This window comes from Pan troglodytes, chromosome 2 (assembly GCF_028858775.2).
Source record: "Pan troglodytes isolate AG18354 chromosome 2, NHGRI_mPanTro3-v2.0_pri, whole genome shotgun sequence".
Classification (NCBI taxonomy): Eukaryota; Metazoa; Chordata; class Mammalia; order Primates; family Hominidae; genus Pan; species Pan troglodytes.
Window position 1 is genome coordinate 116,281,198 of NC_086015.1, and position 13,155 is coordinate 116,294,352.

Genomic DNA, 13,155 nt, shown 5'->3' on the forward strand with positions numbered 1-13,155 from the left:
AAAGAAAAGGGATGAATAAAGATAAGTCATGCTAATACTAATCAAAAGGAAATGGAAGTAGCTATATTAATTTTAAACAGCAATGACTTCAGAGCAAGAAAAGTTATTACATAATGATGTGTTATCATTACATAATAATATATGAGTCAATTCTCCAAAAAGAAATAATAATCCTTAACATATGTGCACCTAGCAAAAGAGGATCAAAATATATGAGGCAAAAACTGATAGAACAGCAAGGAGAAATAAATGAATCTGCTATAATAGTTGGAGACTTTAATACCCCTCTATTAGAAACAGACAGATCCAGCAGGCAGAAATTCAGTAACAAAATAGCTGAATTCAACAATATCATCAATTAACTAGTATAACTGACATCTATAGATGACTTTTTCTAACAAGAACAGCATACACATTCTTCTCCAGCTCATATGAAACTTGTACCAAAATAGACCACATTCTGAGCCATAAAACACATCCTAACAAATATAAAAAATAGAAATTACATAATGCCTGCTTTTAGACCATGATGGAATTAAACTGGAAATGAAAAACAAAAAGGTAGTGGAAAGTCCCAAAATATTTGGAGATTATACCACAGACTTCTAAATAATGCATAGGTGAAAAAAGAAACCTAAAGAGAAATTTTTAAATATTTTTAAATAAATGAAAATGAAAACACAATTTATCAAAATTTGTGGATGCAGCAGGAGTAGTTCTTAGAGGGAAATTTATAGCATTGAATGCACATATTAGAAAATTAGAAAGGTCTAAAATCAATCACCCAGACTCCAACTTTATGAAACTAGAAAATAGAAGAGCAAATTAAATCCAAATTAAGCAGAAGAAAAGAAAATATAAATTAGAACAGAAGACAATAAAATTGAAAATGAGAAAATCAATAAAACCAAAACCTGGTTCTTTGAAAAGATCAATAAAATTGATAAGTCACTGGCCAGACCAAGAAAAAAAGAGAGAGGATACAAGTTGCTAATATCTGATATGAAAGAGGGGATATTAACACAGATGCCATTTACATTAAAATGATAATAACAGAATACTATGAAGAATCCTATGCCCACAAATTTGACAACACAGATGAAATAAACCAATTCTTGAAAAGACACAACCTGCCAAAACAATTTGGCAGTTTAAACAGGACTATATCTAATAAATAAATTAAAGGAGAAACAGGCAAATTGAACAGGACTATATCTATTAAATAAATTGAATCAATAATTAATAACCTTTCAGTACACACAGTATGAGGCCTAGATGGGTTCACTGATAAATTCTGTTAAATATTTAAGGAAGAAATCATACCAGCTCTCTTTAATCTCTTTCAGAAACAGAAGCAGAGGGAATGCTTCCTAACTCATTCTATCAGGTTAGCATTCTCCTAATAACCAAACCAGACAAAAACATTACAAAAAAAGAAAACCACAGACCAATATCTCTCATAAACATACATTTTTAAATCCTCAGTAAAATATTAGTAAATCAAATTCAAGAATGTATTAAAAGAATTATATTCCATGAACAAGTGGGGTTTATTCCAGATATGCAAGCCTGGCTCAAAATTCAAAAATGAATTAATATCTTCTATCACATAAATAAGCTAAATAAAAAAAATCATATGATCATTTCCATAGATGCATAAAAAGCATTTGACAAAATTTAACACTCATTTATGATTTTTTAAAAACTCTCAGTAAACTGGGATAAAGAGAAACTTTCTCAACTTAAAAAACATCTACAAAAAACTCTACAGCTAGCATCATAATTAATGGTGAGAAAGCAAAGCATCAGGAGCAAAGCAAGATGACTCTTTTCACCACTGCTTTTCAACTGGAATTTCTAACTAATGCAATAAGACAAGAAAAAATAAATAAAAGGGATCGAGATTGGTAACGAAGAAATAAAACTGTCTTTGTTCATACATGACATAATTATCTGTGTAAAGCATCTGAAAGAATTGACCAAAAAAACTCCTAGAACTAATAAGAAATTGTAGCGAGGTTGCAAAATACAAGGTTAACATACAAAAGTCAATTTTTTGTATTGTATTGACTCATTGATGTGATGGAAGATATTAATTCAAGGTTAACATACAAAAGTCAATGTTTGTATGACAATTTCCAATAAGTCACCAGTGAACAAGTGGAATTTGAAGTTAAAAACACAATACCATTTATATTAACATCCCCAAAAATGAAATACTTAGGTATAAGTCTAACAAAATATGTGCAACATCTATATGAGGAAAACTATAAAACTCTGATGGAAAAGAATCAAAGAAAATCTAAGTAAATGGAGTGAGACCTCATGTTCACAGATAGGGTGAATGAATATTACCAAAGTCCCAGTTTTTCCCAACTTGATCTATGGATTCAACACAATCCCAACCAAAATCTCAGCAAGTTATTTTATGGACATAAACAAACTGATTTTTAAGATTATCTAGAGAGGCAAAAGACTCAGAATAGTCAACACATTATTGAAGAAGAACAAAGTTTGAGGCCTGACACTATTCGACTTCAAGATTTACTATAAAGCTACAATAATCAAGTCAGTATGTTATTAGCAAAAGAAGAGCTAAATAAGTAAATGAAACCAAATAAAGAGCCCAGAAATAGGCTCACATAAATATTGTATTTGGAAATTAGCAAAGGCAATACATTGGAGTCTTTTGAACAAATGGTGTTGGAACGACTGGACATCCAGATGCAAAAATAAAGTCAATCTAGATACAGACCTCACACCTTTCACAAAAATAAACTCAAAATGGATCAGTGACCTAAATATAAAAATGCAAAACTAAAAACACTCCTAGAAGGTAACATAAGAGAAAGTCCAAATGATCTTTGGTTTGGCAGTGACATTTTAGCTACCACAGTAAAGGCACAATCCATAAAATAAAGAATCGATAAGCTGGACTTCAGTAAAATTAAAAATTTCTACTCTGTGAAAAATTTCTAAGAGCAGTGGCTCACGCCTGTAATCACAGCACTTTGGGAGGCCGAGGCGGGCGGATCACGAGGTCAGGAGATCGAGACCATCTTGGCTAACACGGTGAAACCCCGTCTCTACTAAAAATACAAAAATTAGCAGGGCGTGGTAGCAGGCGCCTGTAGTCCCAGCTACTCTACTCCGGAGGCTGAGGCAGAAGAATGGCGTGAACCCGGGAGGCGGAGCTTGCAGTGAGCCAAGATCGCGCCACTGCACTCCAGCCTGGGCGACAAAGCGAGACTCCGTCTCAAAAAAAAAAAAAAAAAAAAAAACGAAAAGACAAGCCACATACTAGAAAAAAAATACAGTCATCCCTTGTTACCTCTGGGGGATTCCATCACCCCATGGACACCAAAATCCACAGATGCTCATATCCCTTGTATAAAATGGCTTAGTATTTGCATATAACCACCTGTATTTTTTAAATCGTCTCTAGATTACTTATAATACCTAATACAATGCCTGTATATCACTACATCCTGTGGATTCAATGTAGTAAGCAGGAATGCAAAGTGGTACATCTACTTTGAAAGACAGTTTGGCAGTTTCTTACAAAACTAAGCAATCTCCTACCATGCAATCCAACAACCATGCTTTTTGGTATTTACCCTAAGAGTTGAAAACTTACATCCATACAAAAACCCGTGCATGGGTGTTAATTGCAGCTTTTTTCCTAATTGCCAAAACTTGGAAGCAGCCAAGATGTCTTTTACCAGGCAAATAAATAAACTGTGGTATAGTCAAACAATGGAATATTATTCAGTACTAAAAAAAAAGAGCCATTAAGACATGGAAAGTCATGGGGGAACACTTAAATGCATATTATTAAGTGAAAAAAGCCAGTCTGAAAATGCTGCATACTGTAACGTTCCAATTATATGACACTCTGGAAAAGACAAAACTATGGAGACAGTATACCAGGATTGCCTGGGGTTAGCGGGCAGGGAAGGATGAATAGGTAGAATAGAGATGATTTTTAGGTCAGTGAAATTACTCTATAAAATATTATCATGGTGGAGACATGTCATTATGCATTTGCCTGAAAACATTCATATTCAACCCTAAGAGTGACCTCTAATGCAAACTTTGGACTTTGATAATGTGATAATGATGATGTTTCAATGTAGGTTCATTAATTGAAACAAATGTACCACTCTAGTCAGGTATGTTGATAATGGGGAGGCTTTGCACATGTAGGGGCAGAGGTCATAGGGGAAATTTCTGTACTTTCCACTCAATTGTGCTACGATCCTAAAACTTCTCTAAAAAAATAAAGTCTGTTAACTTTTCTTTTCTGTTTCAATGTTAATTAAATGGCAAACAAAAATTTTGGAGAAAATAGGGTTGAGAGAGGATATAGAAAATAAATCATTAACACCTATTAAGATCTGCTTATTAAAAAGTGCTCTGGGATAATAATCTAGGTTTCAAAAGTTGAATAACAAATTTTTTGAATAGGCCATTGGTTTTGTTTAGTGATCCCATTCTTAAAATAGGTACTAAATAAGCATAGAAATAATTTCAGAATGAAAAATTTATTAACACTCTTAAATATAATATCATTTAGATAATACAGATAATGCATGAGACAATTCAAGATCCAAAAATGTAAAACCTATATGGACATCAAGCACTCCCCTACTAGAATTATTGTTAAAAGATGGACATTACCTAAAGCATGATTCTCCTTGCTAGTTTGCAGCATTAATGAGTTGTTTGGTTGAGCAGCACCCTCCGCTTCTGAATTTTGAAAAAGACATAGGGGGTAGAGAGAGAAATATGCATTAATAGATCTGACTCCTAGTTAAAATCATATTTTTTCACATTCTTCAGACTATTTTTGTATTGCAGTTGCCAATGAATATCTAAATTATGACAGACAAGCAAAAGTCTTGGCAAAATTTGTCCCAGTATAAACTTTTGACTTTCTCTTCCAGACTCTGCCATAGTCCTGCTTTAAGCCCAGAGTGCCCATCACCCCCCTCTTGCTTTATATTCAAGTCTTCTTCCAGGCTTATATGCTTTTAGTCTATCTCTGAGTGTGGAAGAAATTATTTTACTATCTTTTACAGGCTTTTCAAGCACCAATGAGGAGGTAAAAAAAGTTTAGTGGGGACTATTGATTGGCTGCTGGTATGGAATAAAAGGATTTTCCTAAGCATTGTTGAAGTCACATCATAGACTCTATGATGGGAAAACGGTCCCCAACCTTTTTGGCACCAGGGACCCATTTCGAGGAAGATAATTTTTCCACCACGGACAAGGGGGAAGGGAGCACGATGGTTCTTGGATGAAACTGTTACACCTCAGATCATCAGGCATTAGTTCAATTCTCATAAGGAATGCACAGCCTAGATTCCTGGCATGCACAGTTCACAATAGGGTTCACGCTCCTGTGAGAATCTAATGCCTCCAACTGATCTGACAAGAGGTGGAGCTCAGGCCGCAATTCTCACTCACCTGCCGCTCACCCGCTGCTGTGCGGCCCAATCCCTAATAGGCCAAGGACTGGTACCAGTCTGCAGCCCCAGGGTTGGAGACCCGTGATATAGACAATGGCCTATTAAGTTCACATTTCTGCAAGGCAAGCTCTTAGTGAGAATTGGTAGTACACATCTTTTAAGCAGCAATTATTGGCAAAGTTACTCTGCTAGGCACAGAGATATCATAATAAACAATATCCCCTTTTTTCCAAGAGCTTAAGATCCAGGAGAGGCAGTAGCTAGGGAAACAATTATAATGCAAAGTTTTCAGTGCAATGATCGAAGTTGCCTGTGATGTATAGAAGTTTAAAAGAAGAGATGTTTAAATTCCAGGAAAACAGGAGTAAGAGATTAGGCATGCTTTCCTATAATAAGTAATTTTTTAGCTGGATCTAAGTACATGAGGAGTTTTCCAGGAAGACAGAAGGGAAAATGCAAACAAAAATAATGGCATTTAAAGGAGGTACAAAGCCAAATAAAAATTTACAAGAGTTATAAATAGTTTAGTATTGCCATGAAGTGAGAAAACCTGGATGTGTAATTGGAGTTGAGGCTGGATATCGGCAGGCTCTAACTGTGCAAGGCACAAAGCTCCTGGAATGTGTTCACAAGGAAAAGATACACTCGTAGCTTATCTATAGTGAGCGTATCTGACTAGCAAAGAGACACCTTTTAGAGTAAAATTTAATGCTCAGTGTTTTTCTGGAAAAAGTTTTAATCTAGTGCCCCTTTCAGCTGCCATTTTCTTTAGCAAACTGTTCTTTTAAGATAATTTATGGAATGAGTATAACAGGAATAGATTTTGGGTAATTTGCCTATGTTCTTTATTTCCATCTCTCTATAACTAGCAGATATTATTATTTTCATTTTACAGATAAAGAAATGTAGATTAAGTGATTAAGCAATTTGACCAAGACTACCTGGCTAGTAAGCTGCTTCAGTTACCCAATTATGAATCTTAGTGCAAGTAAGTCTTACTGCTATGAGTAGAAATCAACGGTTAGAGCCTAAGAAATATGCTAGGATAGATACACAACCCAAATTAACCCAAACTGAAGTGAGTTTAAGCCATGTTATTGCAAGAGCACTGACAGACAAACTTTTAAAAAAGCAGATCGCATGGCAAGTCCATAAAATCAGGATTACAAAGGCATCTGGACACAGACACTATGAATTCTAGATCTGAATGGGAATAGTTAAGTTAGGGAAGAGACAATTGTCAGAATTCATGGGCTTAGAATAGTGGCCTGCACAGCTCCCTGGCACGTGGCTAGATGAAGCTGGATTAAAAATAAAGATCAACCCAAACCTATAGCAAACTAGACTAAACATACGGACAGAAATTTTATGGAAAAAGAAGTAAAAATGTCTCTTAGTCATATGAAAATATATTTCACATCAGTCATGGTAAGAGGAATCCAAATTAAAAGTATTTGGAAATACCATTTCTCATCTATAACTGGCAAAATCCAAAAGTTTGACAACATACACTGTTGGGTGAGGTTGTGGAGAGATAGGTATGTCTGTATGTTGGTATTGTTCAATTTTATAGTGAGGAAGAAAGAAGATAATAGATGTAAAATAAGTAAGTTTAATACAAAAATTAGCCGGATGTGGTGGCAGATGCCTGTAATCCCAGCTACTTGGGAGGCTGATGCAGAGAATTGCTTGAACCCGGGAGGCAGAGGTTGCAGTGAGCTGAGATCACACCACTGCACTCCAGCCTGGGTGACAGAGTGAGACTCCGTCAAAGAAAAAAAAAAAAGGAAAAAAAAATCCTCAGTCCTAAATTTTAATGAAAAGTATCAATATCAACTTAAGATGTATTTTTATCTTTCAAAATACATATTTCTTATCTGCTGCTAAGTTGTGGGGTAATTCATTACATAGTTATAAACAACTAATATAGTTATCAACCACACTGACCTAATTTATATTTTTAGTACCCTAACCCAGCATCTGCAGAATACATTCTTTGCAAGTGCACATCGTATATTCGCTGAGTTTGACCACATTCTGTGCCACAAGTCTCAAAAACATTAAAAAAAACTGAAGTCATATAAAAGATGTCCTCCAACCAAAACAGAATTCAATTAGAAATCAATTACAATAAGATTTTTAAGAAAATACCAAATATTTAGAAATCAAACACACTTCTAAGCAACCCTTTGCTCAAAGAAGAAATTCATGAAGAAATTAAAGTTTTCACTGGATGATAATGAAAATACAACATGCCAAAATTTGAAATAAGCAGCTAACACAGTGGTTTTAGGAAAAGTAATACCTTTAAGTGCTAATTTTAAAGGAAGAAATGTGTAAAATTCACCCATAGAAGCAAGAAACAAAAGAGAGAAAACACAATAATAAATATAGAGCAGAAATCAATAAAAGAGGAAACAAGCAATGCAAAAAATTAAGGAAATCAAAAGCTAGTTCTTTAAAAAGATAATCAACATTTATAAACTAACAACTAGACTGATAAGGAAAAAAATAGAAAGAACACAAATCTCTAATATCAGGAAGGAAGGAAGGGTCATTCATATAGATTTACATTCGTGAAAGGAAAAATGAGGGAATATTATTAACAATATTAGGCTAATCAAATTCAGTAACAGTTGAAATGGACAAATTCATTGAAGACAAAGCTTTTGAAACCTACTTAAGAATAAAAAAACTGAAAAGCCTTATATCTTTAAAAAACTGAATTTGTTGATAAAAAGCCTTCTATCAAATTGGCTACACTGACAAATTTAAGCAAACATGTAAGAAAGAAGTAATATTAATTTTACACACAAACCCTTTTAGAAAATCAAGGAGAGAACACTAACTCATTTTATGAAGGTAGAATTAACCATATATCAAAACTATACAAACACCTTACAAATTAAAAAACACATTATGAAATTTTTTCACAAAATATTAACATCAAATCTTGCACTATGTAAGAAGTAAAATATTAGGCATAGAATTTTCAAAGATGCACTTTAACAGTTTGAGGAAGTTTTCTTCTCTTCCTAGAACTAAATGAACTTAGTAAAGTAATAATATAAAATACTAATAATATTTTAAAACAATTACATTTTTCTATACTAGCACAAACAATTGGAAAATGAAATTTTTAAAATGTTTACAACAATGCAAAAAAAAAAGCCTAGGAAAAAAAGGTAATAAAAGTTGTGTAAGACCTGTATACTGAAAACTATAAAATATTGCTGAGGTAAATTAGATAAACGCTATATAATGGAAAGTCCCAATATTATTAAGATGTCAATTCTCCTCAAGAACAGTCTCAATCAAAATGTAGTAGTCTTTTCTGTGTAAATTGAGAAGATAATTCTAAAATTTATATATGAATGCAAACCTAGAATAGCCAAGCTGTTTGTTTAAAAAGAATAACAAAAAAAAAAAAAAGAGAGAAAAATGTACTTAAGTTTAAGCTACACTCTGAAGCTACAGTAATCAAAACAATCTGGTCTTGGCTAAAAGATAATCACATATGTCAATGGAATATAATACATAATCCAGAAATAGACACACACATATATACTTTATTGATTTTTATCTCCTTGGTTGAATTTATCTCTTAGTATTTTATTTTCTGTAGCTATTAAAAATAGGATTTTCTTTCTTTCTCAGATAGTTCACTGTTAGTGTATAGAAAAGCTACTAATTTTTAATGTTGATTTTGTATCCTGCAACTTTACTAAATTCATTTTTTAGTTCTAAGAATCAACCCAAATGTCCAACAATGATAGACTGGATTAAGAAAATGTGGCACATATACACCATGGAATACTATGCAGCCATAAAAAATGATGAGTTCATGTCCTTTGCAGGGACATGGATGAAATTGGAAATCATCATTCTCAGTAAACTATCGCAAGAACAAAAAACCAAACACCGCATATTCTCACTCATAGGTGGGAATTGAACAATGAGAACACATGGACACAGGAAGGGGAACATCACACTCTGGGGACTGTTGTGGGGTGGGAGGAGGGGGGAGGGATAGCATTGGGAGATACACCTAATGCTAGATGACGAGTTAGTGGGTGCAGCGCACCAGCGTGGCACATGTATACATATGTAACTAACCTGCACATTGTGCACATGTACCATAAAACTTAAAAGTATAAGAATAATAATAATAATAAATACATAAATAAAGAATTTTTCACGGAGTCTTTGAGTTTCCCATATATAAGAACATGTTGTCTGCAAACAGGAAAAATTTGACTTCTTTATTTTCTATCTGGATCCCTTTATTTCTTTCTCTTGCCTAATTCCTCCAGCTAGAACTTCCAGCATTATGAGGAAATATTATTAACAACTTTATGCTTCCAGTACCACGTTGAATACAAGTGGCAAGAGTGGGCATCCTTGTCTTGTTTCTGATCTTAGAGGAAAGGCTTTCCATTTTCCCCCATAAAGTGTGAAGCTAGCTGTGAGTTTTTCATGTATAATCATTATTGTACTGAGGTACTTTCCTTCTATACCTAATTTATTGAGAATTTTTATCATGAAAGGATGTTGAATTTTTAAAGGCTTTTTTGCATCTATGGAAATGATCATCTGGTTTCTATTCTTCATTCTGTTCATGTGATGTCTCATGTTTATTGATTTGTGTATGTTGATCCTTACATCCCTGGGATGGAAGTCCACTTGATCATGATGAATGGTCTTTTTAATCTGCTATTTATTTTGGCTTGCTAGCATCTTGTTAAAGATTTTTTGCATTTATGTTTACCAGGGATATTGGCCTGTAGTTTTCTTTTTATCTGGCGTCCTTGTCTTATTTGGGTGTGAGGGTAATTCTGGCCTCGTAAAATGACTTTGGAAGTATTCCTTCGTCTTCAATTTTTGGAAGAATGAAAATAATTGGTATTCTTCTTTACATGCTTGGTAGAATTCAGCAGTGAAGCCAACAGCTCCTGGACTTCTCTGATGGATGATTTTTTATTACTGATTTAATCTCTTGACTCATTACTGGGCTGTTCAATTTTTTTATTTCTTCATAATTAAATCTTGGTAGGTTGTCTATGTCCAGGAATTTATCCATTTCTCCTAGCTTATCCAATTTGTTGGCATATAATTGTGTTTATAACAGTCTCTTGTGATCCTTTGTGTTTCTACAGTATAAGTTGTAATGTCTCCTTTTTCATTCTCATTTTATGGATGTGAGTCTCTCTCTTTTTTTCTCAATTTTTCAGCTATAGGCTTGTTGATTTTATTTATCTTTTTAAAAAGCAACTCATTTCATTAGTTTTTTTCCCATGATTTTTCTAGTCTCTATTTTATTTATTTATGTTCTGATATTTATTCTTTGCCTCCTTCTACTAATTTTGGGCTCAGTTTAACTTAAGGTTCAACATTCGGTTGTTTATTTGAGATTTTTCTTCTTTCTTAATGTAGGCACTTATTGCTATAAATCTTCCTCTTATAGCTGCTTTTGCTGTATCCCATAGGTCTTAGTATGTTGTATTTCCATTTTCATTTGTCTCAAGAAATGTCCTTAATTTCTCTTTTAATTTTATTGGCCAATTGGTTGTTCAGGAGTATGTTGTTTAATTTCCATGTATTTGTGAAGTTCCTCCTGTTATTGATTTCAGGTTTTATATCATTATGGTTGGAGGGGATACTTGATATGATACCAATTTTCTTAAATTTGTTAAAAACTTGCTTTGTGCCTGTCATATTGTAAAATATACATTTGGGTTTTGACCCTGTTTCCTGACACACAACTCCTAAAATCCTTAAAGTCTCCAAACTGATGTCTTTTGCGTATGCTCATTAGTTGACTGGTGGTTAGTAACTTCAGGATAGTGGCTGGTCACTGGGAAGACCAAGACATGACCAGAGGGTTGACTTTCAGCCCCACCCTTCAACCTCTGGGGAGGGTAAAGGTGCTGAAGGTTATGTTGATCACCAATGGCCAATGGCTAATAAATAATGCTTATCTAATGAAGCCTCCATAAAAACCCAAAGGACTGCATTCAGAGAGTTTCCAAATAGCTAAACATATGGAGGTTACTAGAAGGTGGTGTACCCGGAAAGAGCATGGGAATTCTGCACCCCTTCCCACATGCCTTGCCCTATGCACTTTTTCCTCTGTATCCTTTGTAAAATCTTTCATAATAAACTAGTAAACATAAGTAAGTATTTCGCTGAGTTCTGTGAGTTGTTCTAGAAAATTAATCGAACAAAAGGAGGGGGTCATGGGAACCGAGACTTATAGCCAGTCAGTCAGAAGCACAGGAAAAATAACCTGAGGCTTGGGATCTAATGTTTCCTTCAAGTATATAGGATCAGAATTGAATTGAATCAGGATACAACCAGCTGGTGTCCACTGAAGAATTCATTGTTTGGTGTGTAGAAAAAAACAGACAAACAAACTTTTGGTCACAGAACTCATCAGTGTTAATTGTTATGGTGTGAGAGCAAAGGAAAACCAATTTGAGTTGTTTTTCCACTCACAAAGTGATCTAACATAAGATCTATCCTAGAGAATGTTTCATGTGTAGTTGAGAAAAATATGAATTCTGTAGCTGAAGGATGGAATGTTCTGTGTATGTCTGGTAGGCCCATTTGGTCTACAATGTAGTTTAAATGTGATGTCTCACTGAACTTTTCGCCTGGATGGTCTGTCCATTGCTAAAAGTGGGGTACTAAAGTCCCCTAATGTTATTGTCTTGCAGTCTATCTCTGCCTTCAGATCTATTAATACTTGATTTTTATATTTAGGTGCTTCAATGTTGGGTACATATATATTTACAATTGTTACATGCTCTTACTAAATTGACCTCTTTATCAATATATAAAGACCTTTTTGGTCTCTCTTCACATTTTTTTTTTTTTTTTTTTTTGAGACGGAGTTTCACTCTGTCACCCAGGCTGGAGTGCAGTGGCATGATCTCGGCTCACTGCAACCTCCACCTCCTGGGTTCAAGTGATTCTCCTGCCTCAGCCTCCCGAGTAGCTGGGATTACAGGTGCCCACCACTACTTATGAGTCAGGTCTGGTGGTGAGAAATTCCCTCATCTTCTGTTTATCTGAGAAAGTCTCTCTCTCCTTCATTTCTTAAGGACAGTTTTGCTAGTTAAAGTATTCATGATTGGTAGGGTTTTTCGTTTTTTTTTTTTGTTTTTTTTTTTCAGTACTTTAAATATATGATCCTACTCTTTTCTGGCCCATAAGGTTTCGGCTGAGAAGTCCACTTCTGGGCACATTTGAGCCCGTTTTTATGTTATGTTATTGCTTCTTTTCTTTTGCTGCCTTCAGGATCCTCTCTCTGCCTCTGATTTTTGACAGTTTGATTATAATATGTCTTGGGGTAGTCTTACTTGGATTGAATCTGATTGTAGAGTTTGGATTTTCCTTTACCTGAATATTTTTATCTTTCTTCAGGTTTGGAAAGTTTTTTGCTATTACTTCCTTAATAAGTCTTCTATCTCTTTATCTTTCTCTTCTCCCTCATGAACGCCAATGACTCAAACATTTTGTTGTTTTGATGCTGTCTCACAAATCCTGTGAGCCTTCTTCATTTCTTTTCATTCTTTTTTTCTCCTATGACTACATATTTTCAAATAACTTGTTTCAAGTTCACAGATTCTTCCGTTTGCTTGATAATTCTACTGTTGATACTCTACACTGTATTTTTCATTTT

At 34.3% G+C, this 13,155-nt stretch overlaps 1 protein-coding gene across 5 annotated transcripts in view; it reads right to left on the reverse strand.

Moving 5' to 3' along the window:
• CD200R1 (CD200 receptor 1) overlaps nucleotides 1-13,155 on the reverse strand; it is a 57,776-nt gene that overhangs the window by 21,594 nt on the left and 23,027 nt on the right. For 3 of the 5 annotated variants that reach the window (XM_063806999.1, XM_063806997.1, XM_001156654.5), the window contains one exon: nucleotides 4,681-4,749. The exons of the other annotated variants lie outside the window; for them this stretch is intronic. In XM_063806999.1, coding sequence (XP_063663069.1) covers nucleotides 4,681-4,714 — 34 coding nt within the window. In that variant the 5' untranslated portion in view covers nucleotides 4,715-4,749. The remainder of the gene's footprint in view (nucleotides 1-4,680; nucleotides 4,750-13,155) is intronic. 5 annotated transcript variants of the gene reach the window in all.